General features: G+C 38.6%; 1 protein-coding gene across 2 annotated transcripts in view; it reads left to right on the forward strand.

Moving 5' to 3' along the window:
• Nucleotides 1-1,131: 1,131 nt before the first annotated feature.
• Nucleotides 1,132-13,756, forward strand: part of CENPF (centromere protein F) — a 41,490-nt gene continuing 28,865 nt past the window's right edge. For both annotated transcript variants that reach the window (XM_035320970.1, XM_035320971.1), the window contains exons 1-6: nt 1,132-1,293; nt 2,677-2,873; nt 5,760-5,875; nt 7,411-7,502; nt 10,287-10,557; nt 11,983-12,185. In XM_035320970.1, coding sequence (XP_035176861.1) covers nt 1,132-1,293; nt 2,677-2,873; nt 5,760-5,875; nt 7,411-7,502; nt 10,287-10,557; nt 11,983-12,185 — 1,041 coding nt within the window. The remainder of the gene's footprint in view (nt 1,294-2,676; nt 2,874-5,759; nt 5,876-7,410; nt 7,503-10,286; nt 10,558-11,982; nt 12,186-13,756) is intronic.

A 13,756-nucleotide genomic window follows, 5' to 3' on the forward strand; every position in this document is an offset into this window, starting at 1 on the left:
GACCTCCCATCCCTCAGAGAGCCACCAAACCCCAGCAGGTGAATCAGGGAGGTGGTGGAGTCACCGTCCCTGGGGGATGTTTCAGGAAGGATTGGGCATGGTGCTTAGGGACATGGCTTAGTGGTGATATCGGTGGTAGGGGGACGGTTGGACCAGATGGTCTTGGAGGTCTTCTCCAACCCTAACAGTTCTATGATTCTAAACCACTCCATAAAGCTTCTGTAGCGCTTTATTCCCAGTTAACTGATTATCATCGGCATACTGCTGGGATACTTTTTATTTTTTGAAACTTTTTCAAACCACAGGTTCCTGCGCGATAGGCTAAGCTCACGCTGCCGCGCCCCCCCCGCGGCCCCCCCCCCCCCCCCCCCCCCCCCTCCCCCCCCCCCCGCCTCCTCCGGCAGCGTTTGAACGCTCCCGAAGCGACCAACCCGCGGTGCCGGCGGCCGGGGCGCTGCTCTCCCATTGCCGGGGAGGCGGGGACAGGGCGCGGGGGGCGGGGGATTACAAACGTGCGGCCGGGCGGCGGCAGGTTCGAAGGGCGGCTGGGTGGCGGCGGAGGGACGGCAGGGGACAGGGGCGGCTGCTGCCGCTGCCCCGAGCCGTGAGGTGGGGCTCTGGGGGCGAAGGGGGAGGCAGGGGCCGCTGCTCGGGTGGAGCCCCGGGAGGTGTGTGGCTTGCAGGAGCCTGGGACGGGCTCCGGGTGGTGGTGGTGGTCCCTGCGTGAGGGGGGGGCTGAGGTAACCGCCGGCAGGTCGGTGCTGGGCGAGCGGCGGGCTTAATGCAGTGTAAGCGTCGGGATAAGGTGCTAATAAACGGCTTCTGAAGGGTGTCAGTCACATGCATCTGTGAGAATAGAAACCCTGCTCTTGTCAGGGGGATCGATTAAGATGGATTTCCTAAATCTCATCTTATTTTGACTCTTCTCTCTCATTAGGACCTAATGTTAAAAGTTGCTGCTTGGTGGCCTACAATTTAAGGTTGTACAATATTCATTCTAACTACTGCTAATCTTAAAAAGGCAATTTATTTAAATGAGAGGTTTATTTGACATCTGTCAAGGTCTAATTGTACTTTTTTTGTTTCAGGTGTAGCTACCACCCATTTGTGTAAAAGAAAAACCCAGCCAGTATGAGCTGGGTTGTGGAGGAGTGGAAAGAAGGCCTGTCCCCCCGAGTCCTTCAGAAGATTCATGAGCTGGAAAGTCAAGTAGACAGGCTTAAAAAGGAGCGGCAGCAAAGACAGTTCCAGTTAGAGTCGCTGGAGGTAGCTTTGGAAAAACAGAAACAGAAGGTAATGGATGTACTATAGTCACTGCCCTAAAATGCCATTCTGCAAACCAAACATGATTATGAAGCTTTATAATCTGTTGTTAGAGAGTGATTTTGGTTTGTTTCTTTCTACTGACTGAACAGGTAATGTAGAAATATAAACTGTTCATCATTCTTTCATAGCTGTTCATCATACCCTCCTCTTTTGTTAAGTTTTCATTGACTCTTAAGGTCATTACTGCCTTTTATCAGTGTTTGGCATGGCTGTTTATGTCCAGGTGTTTGTTTACTTACAGGCCTTCTTCCAGGCTTTGCTTTGTGACTGAGAAAAACATTTATTTATTGTTATGCTTGTTATAAAATCTTGACAATAACTAGGCCTGCCTTCTATCACAGAGCCACACGATTGATGGCCTCTTACTGTTTCTCCTTGCCTGTGTGCACCTATTTGTCTTATCTGTTGCTTTAGATTGTGTGCATCTCATTTCTGTTTTTAAAGACTATTTTATGATTTTTTGACCAGTTTTGTCTCATCTGGCTCTACCTTGTCAACTCTCTAGCCCTCCTTGCCAGGGTCCTTCTGTGCCTCAGTCAGGAGTAATCCATTTGACTGAATTCTGCTTTGTTACATTTGAATAGGGTTTAGAGGCAATTGACAAAGGTTGCCTTTTCTCCTGTTAGCTGTTACAGGCTTCTAGCAAATCTCAAGCCTAGTAGTTTACCTTGACTTTTTTTTCCCCGTGACTTTTTCAGGCTCTTGTCTCATCTTGTCTCAACTGCTGTGCTCCTCAAACAAAAAGAAGGGTTGCATTCAGATAGGTGTGTTCTAAAATTCTTAGAACCAGCAGCTAATACTGGCTAATACTTAATACTTATCAGCTGAAAGCAAAGCTGAATGGAATTCTGGAGTCCTTAATTCCCAGTGGTTACTGATTAGCAGCAGGTGGCTGTAGTTTGCCTCAGAAGCTGGAGGGGAGACAGAGCAAGTCTCTGCTGTCTGTCTCTATTTCCAATTTAAAAGCTGTGACCCTTGATAATTGTTGTGCATTTTCTGTTTAGTGAGTCAAGGTATTCTGATTGCTAAAGCTGATAGATGTGAAGAAATGAGACAATCAGTGAGGAGTGATTCAGTGTAGACTAGTCTTTAAGGTCTAATGAATTCTTGATGAGATTGTGTCTAGTCGGTAAATAGAAGTTGTTTGGGTGTTAATGTCATAGATTTGAATTCTAAGAAGTGTTTTTTGTTTATACCCAAGAATATTTGAACAGTGTGTATATCAGAGGCTTTCAGTGCTGGCAGGGTTTTGAAAGATTATGAAGAAAATAACAGCATATAAACTATAACTATTACTTTTAGTTGAGTGAAGACTTGAGACAATTTTGAAATGCTCCATATTCCTAATAGGTTGAAAATGAAAAAAATGAAGCTGCAACTCTGAAGAGAGAGAACCAGAGCTTGATGGAATTGTGCGATAGTCTTGACAAGGCAAAGCAGAAAATTTCACATGATCTTAAAGTAAAAGAATCTCAAATCAACATTCAATCAGGGCAGCTGAATGACAGCAAGAAAGAAATTGAAAGACTAGAACAGGAACTGAAAAGGTGAGGACTTGCTTTGTCTCTGATCTAAAAACAGTTGTTTTCTCATGTTTTGCTGATTTCTCATTTGTGTTTTCACACATGCATACATGGGCATCTACATAAGTCTCTGTGCCACTTGAAGCAGTAAGCACCTATGGTTCTTGTTAAATTTGGGGGAATTCTATAATACCAAGTTAGAAGAATCCGCTCATTCTGGGATAACAACAACAGAAGTTGTTAGTATAACTGAGTTACTTTACAAAAGTAATCTGCAGAGGGCTTGGAGTTGCAAGATAATTGCACAGATAATTCAATCTTTAAGATCAAGTCTACCAATAAAATATGAAAGCTGGAAGAAGGGGTGAATGTTTCCTGGAGCAGAAGAAGCAGTTGTCAAAAGCCATGATGCTGTGACTGAATCACCACATCCAGTTGCGTAGGTAAAGAAGTGGTTCCCGTTCCCTGGGTATGGAAATGGAGGTTTGGTGGAGGATCAAACATCTCAACTCCTCTGGAACAGAAATATCTTTGGTTAGATATGAAACACCACCTCTGTATTGATACGTGTTCTGTGCAACTGTAGTGTTGTGTAGCTGTGATTCCAGACAGTTATTTGCATTATTTCTTCATCTATTGTGTATTACATTGCAGTTGATGAATGACGCCTTACCTTATAAGCATTACCAGTTATGTGGCACTCTGACAAGAGGTGTGTGCTGGGTATACAGAATCATGGAAGGGATCCACAAGTATCATCAAGTCCAACTCCTGGCTCCACACAGCACTTGCCGAAAATCAGACCCTATGTCTGAGAGCCTTGTACAAATGCTCTTTGGTCTCTGACAGGCTCAAGGCTGTGACCACTGCCCTGAGGAGTCTGTCCCAGTGCCTGACCACCCTCTGGGTGCAGAACCTTTCCTTACCACCCAGCCTGACCCTCCCCTGTCCCAGCTCCATGCCGTTCCCTTGGGTCCTGTTGCTGTCCCCAGAGAGCAGAGCTCAGATCCTGCCCCTCTGCTCCCCTTGTGAGGGAGCTGCAGGCCGCCATGAGGCCTCCCCTCAGCCTGCTCTGCTCTGGGCTGAACAAACCCAGGGACCTCAGCTGCTCCTCATATGTCTTTGCCTCTAGACCCTCTCATTTTATATACTTAAGCACCACTACTATATTGTGCTGCCCAAAACTGCATGCAGTACTCAATGTGAGGCTGCACCAGAGCAGGACAATACCTTTCCTCGACCAGCTGGCAGTGCTATGCTTGGTGCACCCCAGGACACAGTTGGCCTTGGCTGCCAGGGCACACTGCTGGCTCATTCAACTTGCTGTTGATCAGAACCCCCAGTTCCCTTTCTGTGGGGTTGCTCTCCAGTCCCCCCTGTCTGTGCATGTATCTAGCATTGCTCTGTCCCAGGTGCAGAATCTGGCACTTGTTCTTGTTAAATTTTGCATGGTTGCTAATTGCCCACCCCTTTAATTTGTCAAGATTGCTCTGTAAGGTCTCCCTAGCCTCAAGGGAGTCAACAGCTCCTCCTGATACAGTATCATCAGTAAGCTTAGTATGCATTTAAGTCCTGCATCTAGATAATTTATAGAGACATTAAAGAGAACTGGCCCTGAAGTGGACCTCTGGGAACACTACTAGTTTCGTCACATTTAGTATAACCTAGTTTACTCTAACCCTTTGAGCTACACCTGTCAGAGGTGGAATGTAATTCATGTAGTAAAAGAATCTTCTATAATGCAGGCATATAAAATTCATCATCTGAGGATGCTTATGCAAATGGAACAGTTGTCAATAATGAAGTGGACATCGTAATCTGTTAAACATGTTCCTATACTAGAGCTATACTGTTCTTGAATAAAAGAATTTCTACAACTGTGTGTGTCAATAGGGCTGAGTATCCTGCCCACACGATAAACCATTGTACTGCTAACAGTAAAGCAGAGTTACTCGCTCAGAGAGCGATAAGCCTGTGACACAAGGCCTCTTAACGTTTATTTTCTTCATGGTCTGAAATGTGTTTACTTTCTTTAACTGTTGGAAGGTATGCCTCTTAGTGTCCCAGTAAAGTAAATAAAGATGGAGCTGCATTGCACTTTCTGCTTTTACCCTCTGCACGTTTTTGTCATCTTTTCACAATTAGGAAAAACTAAGGAAACGTGAGATATTTGACTGTTGTGAGAAGATTCTAAATTTTATCAATTTATGACACGTAGAAACAACAACTTTGTGCAAGGAATTGCTGAGATCCACCAAGGAAGAATCCAGTGTAATTCAGCAGGGTTGTTAGAACCACACTGAAATATAGAGAAAGCCTGCTGTAAAAGGCTGGCCCTGAGAGGTTACAGGCCAAGGATGTCACATTTTTCCCTTTCCAAAACCATGCAGAAAGCTTAGTTTGCTGAATCCTCTGCTTTCCTTTATAGTTCTTTGCATAGCTGTCCACTACAATAGATTACATGTAGCTTGACCCTGCCTATCAGTTTTGATCTTGATTTGGTTCTGGTTTATCCTAACTGATCACTTACCACTTCATAGCACCTGCCAATGCCTGGGAGAAGAATCTTTGGTGTTGTGCTTTAAAACGGAGGGGAGAATGGAGTAGGAAGCTGTGGAGCCACTAATGTGGTGGGCTGCAGCCTGATCCACCTGGGCTTGCTGGGCAGGACCAAAGTTACTGTTCCTTTGACTGCAATTCCTGCTTGTAAATTCCTAACTAGTTTTCGTGGATGAGTTTGTAATCCCTCATGCTCACAAAAATCAGTTGGAAATTGATTGTAATTCCAAATGGATTTTCAAACTAAGCACTTGAAATCATATTTATTTGTGTATTTTGGACTGTTAAAAATAGATAATTGACTTTCTAGTTTCCATCATTAATTTCTCCTTCTGCTTCTTTCCTAAACAGATACAAATGTGAGCTTGAGAGAAGTCAGCAAGCATTGACTGCAGGAGACTCGTCATTCAGTGGTACTCCACAGAAAAATTTAACTGCTCCTTTAACACCAGTTCAAAGTCATAATGGTAAATTAATTTTTCTTCATCTAGCACAGATAGACAACTATCAGTTTTCTTGGAAGGTGGGAGAGGTATTTTGAATATTACGCTTATGTACCGAGTTGTCTAATCCATACTGCATAGCTCTTATGAGAGTGCCAGGTTTGTAACACTGTAAATTCCAAGTTTAAAAAATATTAGTGCAGATTGAACTGTTACTGCAAATGTTACATCTTTTCAGCACTACATTGATGGGCATGGAATAACAATAGGAATAGTTATCAACAGACTGCAGCATTTTTTGAATGCTTGTTCCTAGTGTTCACGTAGCGAAGAGCGAATTTCTTCTCTTTCATGCACTGCAGGTGCTTTAACTAAAGTTCAATCAACAGTCATTTGTCTTCTTTAGGAGATTATTTTTGACTTAGAATATTATTGTGCATAATAATCTGCACAATTAAAATAAAACCTCTGTATCCACTTCAAAGCATCACTTCTATCTTCAAATTAGTGACATCAAATAGATTTAAAATATTTGAATGAACTGGAAAAACGAGAGGAAGATTCCGTTAACAGGAGAACTGTTACGTAGCCAGACACCTCAGTGCTGTATACGCTGAAGAACGGTGATGGGTTCAATATTGAGAATACTTTCTTTGCTGTGAACAAATGTTCTGTGTGTTTGGCATCTCAGTCTTACTCCAATCGGAAATCTGAGATATTTTTGTGTATACTAGTTTCTTTGAATTCCCTTATACATATCCAAAAAGGGGTGCAGGACAGGCAATGTCAGTTGTTCCAGCTTCCACACAGAAGTGTGGCCTTCCTGAAGTAAGGATTAGGTTAAAGTAACTATTTAAAATGGTGTTGTTGCAAGAGTTTGTTTTCATTGAAAGCTGGTATGTTATTTCAGATGTTACAAAGTATTCTAGTTCTAGTTTTTTTTTTTTTTTGAAAATGTAGAATTATTTACGAATTCAAGAAAAGGGAAGCAAGACTTGCTTTAGACTAATATACTCCTTTTAAAATTTCACCAAAAGAATCCTGTTCAATACCTATTATGTTTGAAAGTTGCTCAAGGGAAAGATCCAGCCTTATTTTCTGTTTGTTTCTTAATAATGTTAATGCTACTGGGCTGGTAGTGTAAAATATATACACATATATAGATATAAATATCCATATATATGTGCATGTATTGTTAAATATATACATGTTTTTGAAAGTAAAAAAAATATAGATACATGTTCATTATTATATGCATTATATACATTTTTCTATATACATTACATATTGTCAAAAAAAGCATGGAAATAAACTCTGGCATTGGATCCTTACTTTTATCAGTTGTGTTTTCATTCTAATGTCAAGTTCCACATATGCCATAGGTGTACTTTCGAGGCCCTAAATTACTAAAAATATTTTTATATATAATTCTTTCTTCCTCATGATCTGATGCTTCTGACAGCTGTTCATTTTCATCACTCCTGTGATATGAAGAGGCTAGAAAAGATTACCTATATACTAAGTTGTATTATGAAAAAGTATTCATCATGTCTTTGTAGATGCTAAGTTTGAAGAATTAGAAGAAAAATACAAGAAAGAAGTAGAAGAAAGAAAAAAGCTAGAATTAGAATTGAAAACCATCCATGTTAATGTAAGTATCTTTTGAAAATAATGTGTTACGTCTAAGAAAGTTGGTACTGCTTAAATTGGAAAATGGAGTGGAAACCAAGTGAAATATATTCTGCATCACTTTAAGTATAATTAATATATATAAAAAGATTATATATATAAATATATATATATATAATATAAAAATATTAATCAGAGTGTCCTGCCATTCAAAAGTAACCTATAGCCAGCATAACTGAATAGCAAAGGAAAGAAGGATATTAAAAATGAGAACACATCTTTCAAAACCTAGGAGTCTTGGGCAGTCAAGGACAAGTGAAAGCAGTGCCAGTTTTGACAATTTAAATGTGATAAAATAGTAAAATAGCTTTGAAAAGATTACAAGAAATAATTTACCCAGCAAGCAAAAAATCAATAAATTTTTTAATTGTGTAAGTAGTACTAAGTATCTTAGAGTATCTCAGAGGCCAATAGATGATGAAGATGTAAAGGCTGTCATTGAGAACAAGAAGCTGAAATCTTTTTGACTTGGTATTTACTCTTTAAAGGCTAAGATAGCTATATATATATCAAAGCCTTTCTTTATGTTGGTTGAATATGTGGCATAGACTCAAACTGAAAAGTCAGAAAAAGTCTTAAAATAAATTGATAAAACGAATAGTACTAAAAAAACCCCACCAGATAGAGACAATATTTACCAATGAATTGATACAGCACTCCAAAGTGGGACTGCTGAATCAATGTGATGTGGAACTGATTTCAGTCTCCTCTTGGCAGGTGGCAAGGGTGATACAAGTTTTTAGAAAGGCTTGCAGTACTAGTTCCTGGGAATGTAGTTTACAAAGGCCAACTTTTTGTCCTGGACAAATCGTTAGAAACTTAAATAAAACAAATGTATTGATGCATGTGTATATATAATATATGGAGAAAAGATCTCTTTATTATTTGTAAAGGTAAATCATGCCTCACATATTTTCAGAGGTGTGTGGTTCTGGTTTTTGTTTTTCTTAGAGTAAATCAGAGAACAAGTGTGATTAATTCAATGTAATGTTGCTGGATATCCAAAATGCTCTGAAAAAAACTAAACTGCTTTGATAAGGCAGAGTTCCTCTTGTGAACTGCAGTAAAGATTGAGGGCTAGGAATAAATGGTCAGTTTCTACAGAGTGATGAACAGTGGAGCCTGAAAAGGATGAGTGCAGAGAACAGTGCTATTCAGTATATATGGTAACTATCTGACAAAGCGTTGAACAATATGGCTGAAGTCCACACGATTTTATTATAGTACATAGCAATAGCTAAGATAATCAAGTTAAATTCAGCATCAGAGATGTGAAGTAACACACTGGGAAAACATAATCTGAACACTGCATACTTGATACAGTCTGTTTCCAAACTTGGTGAAAATATTCTAGGAAGTAATTCTGTAATTATTGTGGCTAGATCTCTGGAAACTTCAATATTGTGTTCAACAATGGTGAAAAAGAATTATTTGAAAGAACTAATGGGGAAATATTTTTTTGCCTGTGTTCTCTGCATGTTCCACAATTATGGTCATTTATCTGAAAACAGGTGTAGTAGAACATGATGGTTCAAAGATGAGTGAGGATCAAGAGAGGAAACAGAAAATGGTCATTTTTCTGTTTTCGTAGGGCACAATAACAGTACCAGCTTTTCAGGATTTGAACAAAAACTTTTTTGTTCAAAAAAAGCTGGTATGTTTGAACAACAACTATTTGATGTTATACAGTGTTAAATGACAGAACTCTTTGTCACAGAGTACTGTAAAAAACAAAACAAAACAACAAAATACAGAAAGATCCAAAAGAGAAAATACAGGTGAAGCATTTCAGTAAAAATTAATTCCTTTAATTTCCAGGGTTCAAACAGTTGTCTCAGGAACTCAGGAAATTTAAATGGCACATCAGGGGAATGATTACCCTTGTTTATTGTTAGGCTTTTCTGTTCCCTGACCATAAAATTATATTTTATAAGATTGGAGACAGTGTCCTGGGCTATAAGTATCTGGTCCTAGCACAGCTATTCCTACATGACAACATATTATCTGGTTGGACTGAGAAGTCGGACTGGGCATTACATGGTTTAGGGAATTAGTTTAAAGAAATAGTAAATAGGAGGCATTTGAAAACCCATTTTAAAAATACATTTGGGGGCATTATTGTCTGAGTTTTTTTCATTTAAAACATTTATAGGAGGGAAAAAATAGATTTGGATTGTCACTAATTTTTCTATGCAAAGAGGTTACAAGCTGGTACCTAGCATTTTCTGTTATTGTGATTTTGGCTATTCTGTGCATAAAAGCTTAAATTACTGAGTATGTTCTGAATTTACCTGTGTTTGTTCAGAATAAATATGGGGCAGATATCAGGTATGTTATTCTGGACTTCTGTATTTCTTGCAGCTTGCTTGTGTCAGAAATTGCCTGTTAGAATGTAGCCATTGATTTTGAAAATTATAGGAAGTAAATGATGATTTTCTATTGAAAAGCACAAAAATCTGGGTATGTTAAATATAAACAGATCAAACTCAGTTTTTTAGGTATCCTGGTCTGTGCTGATAAGTACCTGCTATGCTTTTATTCTTGAATTAACGTTATTTTATTTATGTAGTATAAAAAGCAGTGATATCAATCAGTAATTTGCACTGGTGTATGATGTGTGTTATCATAACAATTTGAAATGACCACGACCTATTATCTACTTATTAATAAATGAATTTTGTTATATGTCAGCTGCGGAACTGTGTAAGGATAGACCTTTTTTTTTTGTTTGTTTGTTTGGTCACAGAAAATAAATCAGCCTTATCCTCAGCAAAGCTCTTTGAGTCACAGGGAGATTGCTTGGCATCAGGCTTCCTCATCTGTGTTTTCATGGCAACCAGAAAAGACACCATCTAAAAATCAAGAAACCCCTGCAAAGAGAAGTTCTACAACATCCTATTTTCCATGGGAAAAGGAAACAAAATCTAGTATGACATCAGAGAAGAACAAGTTTGACAACAGCTTTGCTGAGAATTGTAACTCTTCAGTCATCACCCCGCTCAGAGCACAGAACCAAGGTATCTGGTATATTTCTTTAAAAGCCAGAGGCAGCCTCCTGTATGGCTTCATGAAAGCTGCTGTGCAGATAGAAGAGAGGCACTGGAATTAGTGCTTTAGTGAGGAAAAGAGAAAGATACCTGTTGTTGTCTTTGGCAGCTAGCTCAGCTGGCTACTGGCGTGTGTATTCACAATGACTGGCCAGTATGCAGCGATTATCCACAAGCTGTGGTAGCTTTTACATAATAAGTGTGGGATTTAGGAGGGGAGTTTGTATTTATGGTGTGGGCAGGGGATATCACATCAAAATTGAAGAACAGCCTTTTCTAATAACTCCATTGCTTATGGAACAATTTTCTTAAAACAAAGCTAAAACTTTTCAGGATTTCATTCCATCTCAGTGTTAAATTCAAATTCAATTATATTTTTCCTTAATTTTGTATGACTATTGAGATTAATGGCTGAGCAATATCTGTTTAAAAATTCATTAACTGAACATGCTTAATGCATAACCGAGTTCATCCATAAAGGATGTTACAGGAAGCCTGGGATAAAATAAGATACTAAAAATACAATGAAAAAGCAAAATACGATATTATTTTCTGCATGTTAGCAGAAATACGTTTTCTCTGATATCTGATAATTGGAAGAGAACAAGGATTTGTTTGGTTATGGATTAGGTGGCCATTTACTTAAACCTGCTATTTGGACCAGGTTTTCCACTAACTGCTTTTTGCAGGATTTTTTTTTTAAATTGTTTTCTGTATTTTCCAGATGTTTATTCAAATGTCTACATGTAAAACTTTAGTCTGGGCAGTGTTTTTCAGTTTGGAAGCCATATGAATTCAGCATCAGGAGAATAGGTTTTTGTATATTAACAAATAAATAAAATTTAGCAATTAATATTAATTCTTGATAACAGTCCTGTAGCTGGCTAATACTTTTTACCATAAAATTACATTGTGATTTTTGGAAGGCAGACTCCTGCTGATGTGTATTGTGACAAGATCACTTGGTTTTTACTTTTTATATATGTAGCTTTAGGGGCAAGAAAAACATTAAAATGTGAAATACTATATTTGCAGGTGTGAAATAGCTCAAAAGTCTCTTTGAAGCAGAGGCTCACAGTTGCCCCAAATAAATGTTTGCAGTGGAAATCTTTCCTTTAAAAATAAATAAAACAAAGATAAAAATATGTGTTGGGTACATTTTTCTGTATTTTTAAAAACAACAAAGAAAAAAAATAACAGCAGAGTAACAAATTGTCTTTGCTTTTGCAACATTTGTGCCTGACTTTGCATTTTGCTGTGCTCTCATAGTTTACAAAATGGAATTGGTTGATTTAGTCAACTATTTTTTAGTCTTGATAGTTATAGTCGTTAAGATTATAGTAGTAGAGGAGAGTTGAAATTTTATCTTTTATCTTAACTGTTTTTAAAATTCAGAGCTAAATTCCAGTGTTAAAGACCTAGTACAACAACTGCAAGATCTAGAAAAAGAGAAGAAATCCCATATGAATAAATATCAAGAGACTGAACTCAAGCTGGACAGAATGAAGTTGGAATTAACAAAGAAGGATAAAGTCATAAATAAAACCAGAGATAAAATAACTCAAATGACGATGCAACTCAATCAAGCAATGACACAGGTGAGATGTTGCATCGCATCTTCTGAATGTCCATACAATTCATTCCCAGTATTAATGTGTGTCAGTTTTCAGCCATTTCAGTAAGAACCAAGATACTTTGCTAAGTTTCTTGGACGTTTGCTGAGATTCCAGTTTTGAGAAGACTATGCTAGTTTCTGTATTACCTGTTAGAATGTAAGTATTTATAAGCAGTTGCCATTTTCTGGAAGGTTCTTACTCCACCTGAAGAAATATTTTTCATCCATTAGGCATAGCCCTCAGGCAAGATTGCCTGGATTTCTGAAAAATATTTTCAGATCAAGTTGTGTAGAGCAACAGGGACATCTGGTGGCAAGATGTGGCACTAAACAGACTGTCATGTAACTGAAAACTGAAATCACTATTTGAAAAATACTGAAAAATGAAAAATCAGTATTTGTTGCCTAAACTACAGTATGTTGTGGTGAGATAGTCTTTGGATTTTAAATGACTTGTATAAACTAAAATCTAGGTTAAAATGCCCTGCAAATTGATGTTGAGAATGTATGTAGTTTTAAAATTAGATTTCATGCCCTAATCCTAAGCAGTTTGCATACATAGGCATACTAGGTAAAGAAAAATATAGTACAATTTGTTCAGTTTGTTTAGTTGAGAATTTAGAGTGTATTTAAATACATAATACATAAAAATGAATCTACTTGATTTTTGCTGTTGATCATGCAAAGAAGAGAACACCACTGCTTAAAATCATTGAATTTAAACTGCAGATGACCAGTTAGAAGTTTCCGTTTACTGATCAGTTAGTTGAGTTACAGCATCTTCCTCAACTCCTCTTTCACAGCCTTTGACAGATATGAAAATAGTACCCAGAAGTAATAAGTGACTAGTATACACATGATTATTTGAATCTTCATATTTCCATCTAGTTTTTTTCTTTTCCTACTACTTTGACTTGCCTACAAGATAGGAGAAAAATATTTGTGTCTGTCTTCTCCAGATATAATGATTATTATCCATTTTTCTCAGCACATTTCTACATGCTACCTCAGTATATCGGAAAGCTGTGCTGTTTCTCACAGCTCTAGTATTGGTCCTTAAAAATAAACCTTTACATGTTGAGACCAGTATGTCTTTTGAGAGAGAGAGACTGCAACATTTGGCTGTAGGAGTAGGCCTGGCTGGCCCCGCTTGAATTGAGGCACAGCCTGTCCTTAAGGTACCGTGCAGCATCTCCTTGGCTCAGAGAGTTCTTTCGGTCCCGACAGCTGAAATTTATTCCTTTCTGTTACATTTTCCTTCTCGCACTGGAACTGGATCTCTGCCCACCCCTCGTGCTTTGTACGAATGACACTGAGGTTCTGGATTTTAGTTCCCTGCCTCATATCTCAAATTTAATTTCCGGCATGTCTCTTGCATGGTTGTCACTAGCACCATTCCCTGACTGCAGCACTTCCTCTGTGTCGTCAGATTCTTTCATATTATGTGGTTGGCAGGGTTCTGACCGGCAGGCGTTTCCATGGGATCTTACAGGGGCTCACAGTCCCTGCAGGCTGCTTAATAACCCAGTGTCCCTGTACTACTACCTGCATCGT

This window comes from Oxyura jamaicensis, chromosome 3 (genome assembly GCF_011077185.1).
Source record: "Oxyura jamaicensis isolate SHBP4307 breed ruddy duck chromosome 3, BPBGC_Ojam_1.0, whole genome shotgun sequence".
In the NCBI taxonomy this organism is placed as follows: Eukaryota; Metazoa; Chordata; class Aves; order Anseriformes; family Anatidae; genus Oxyura; species Oxyura jamaicensis.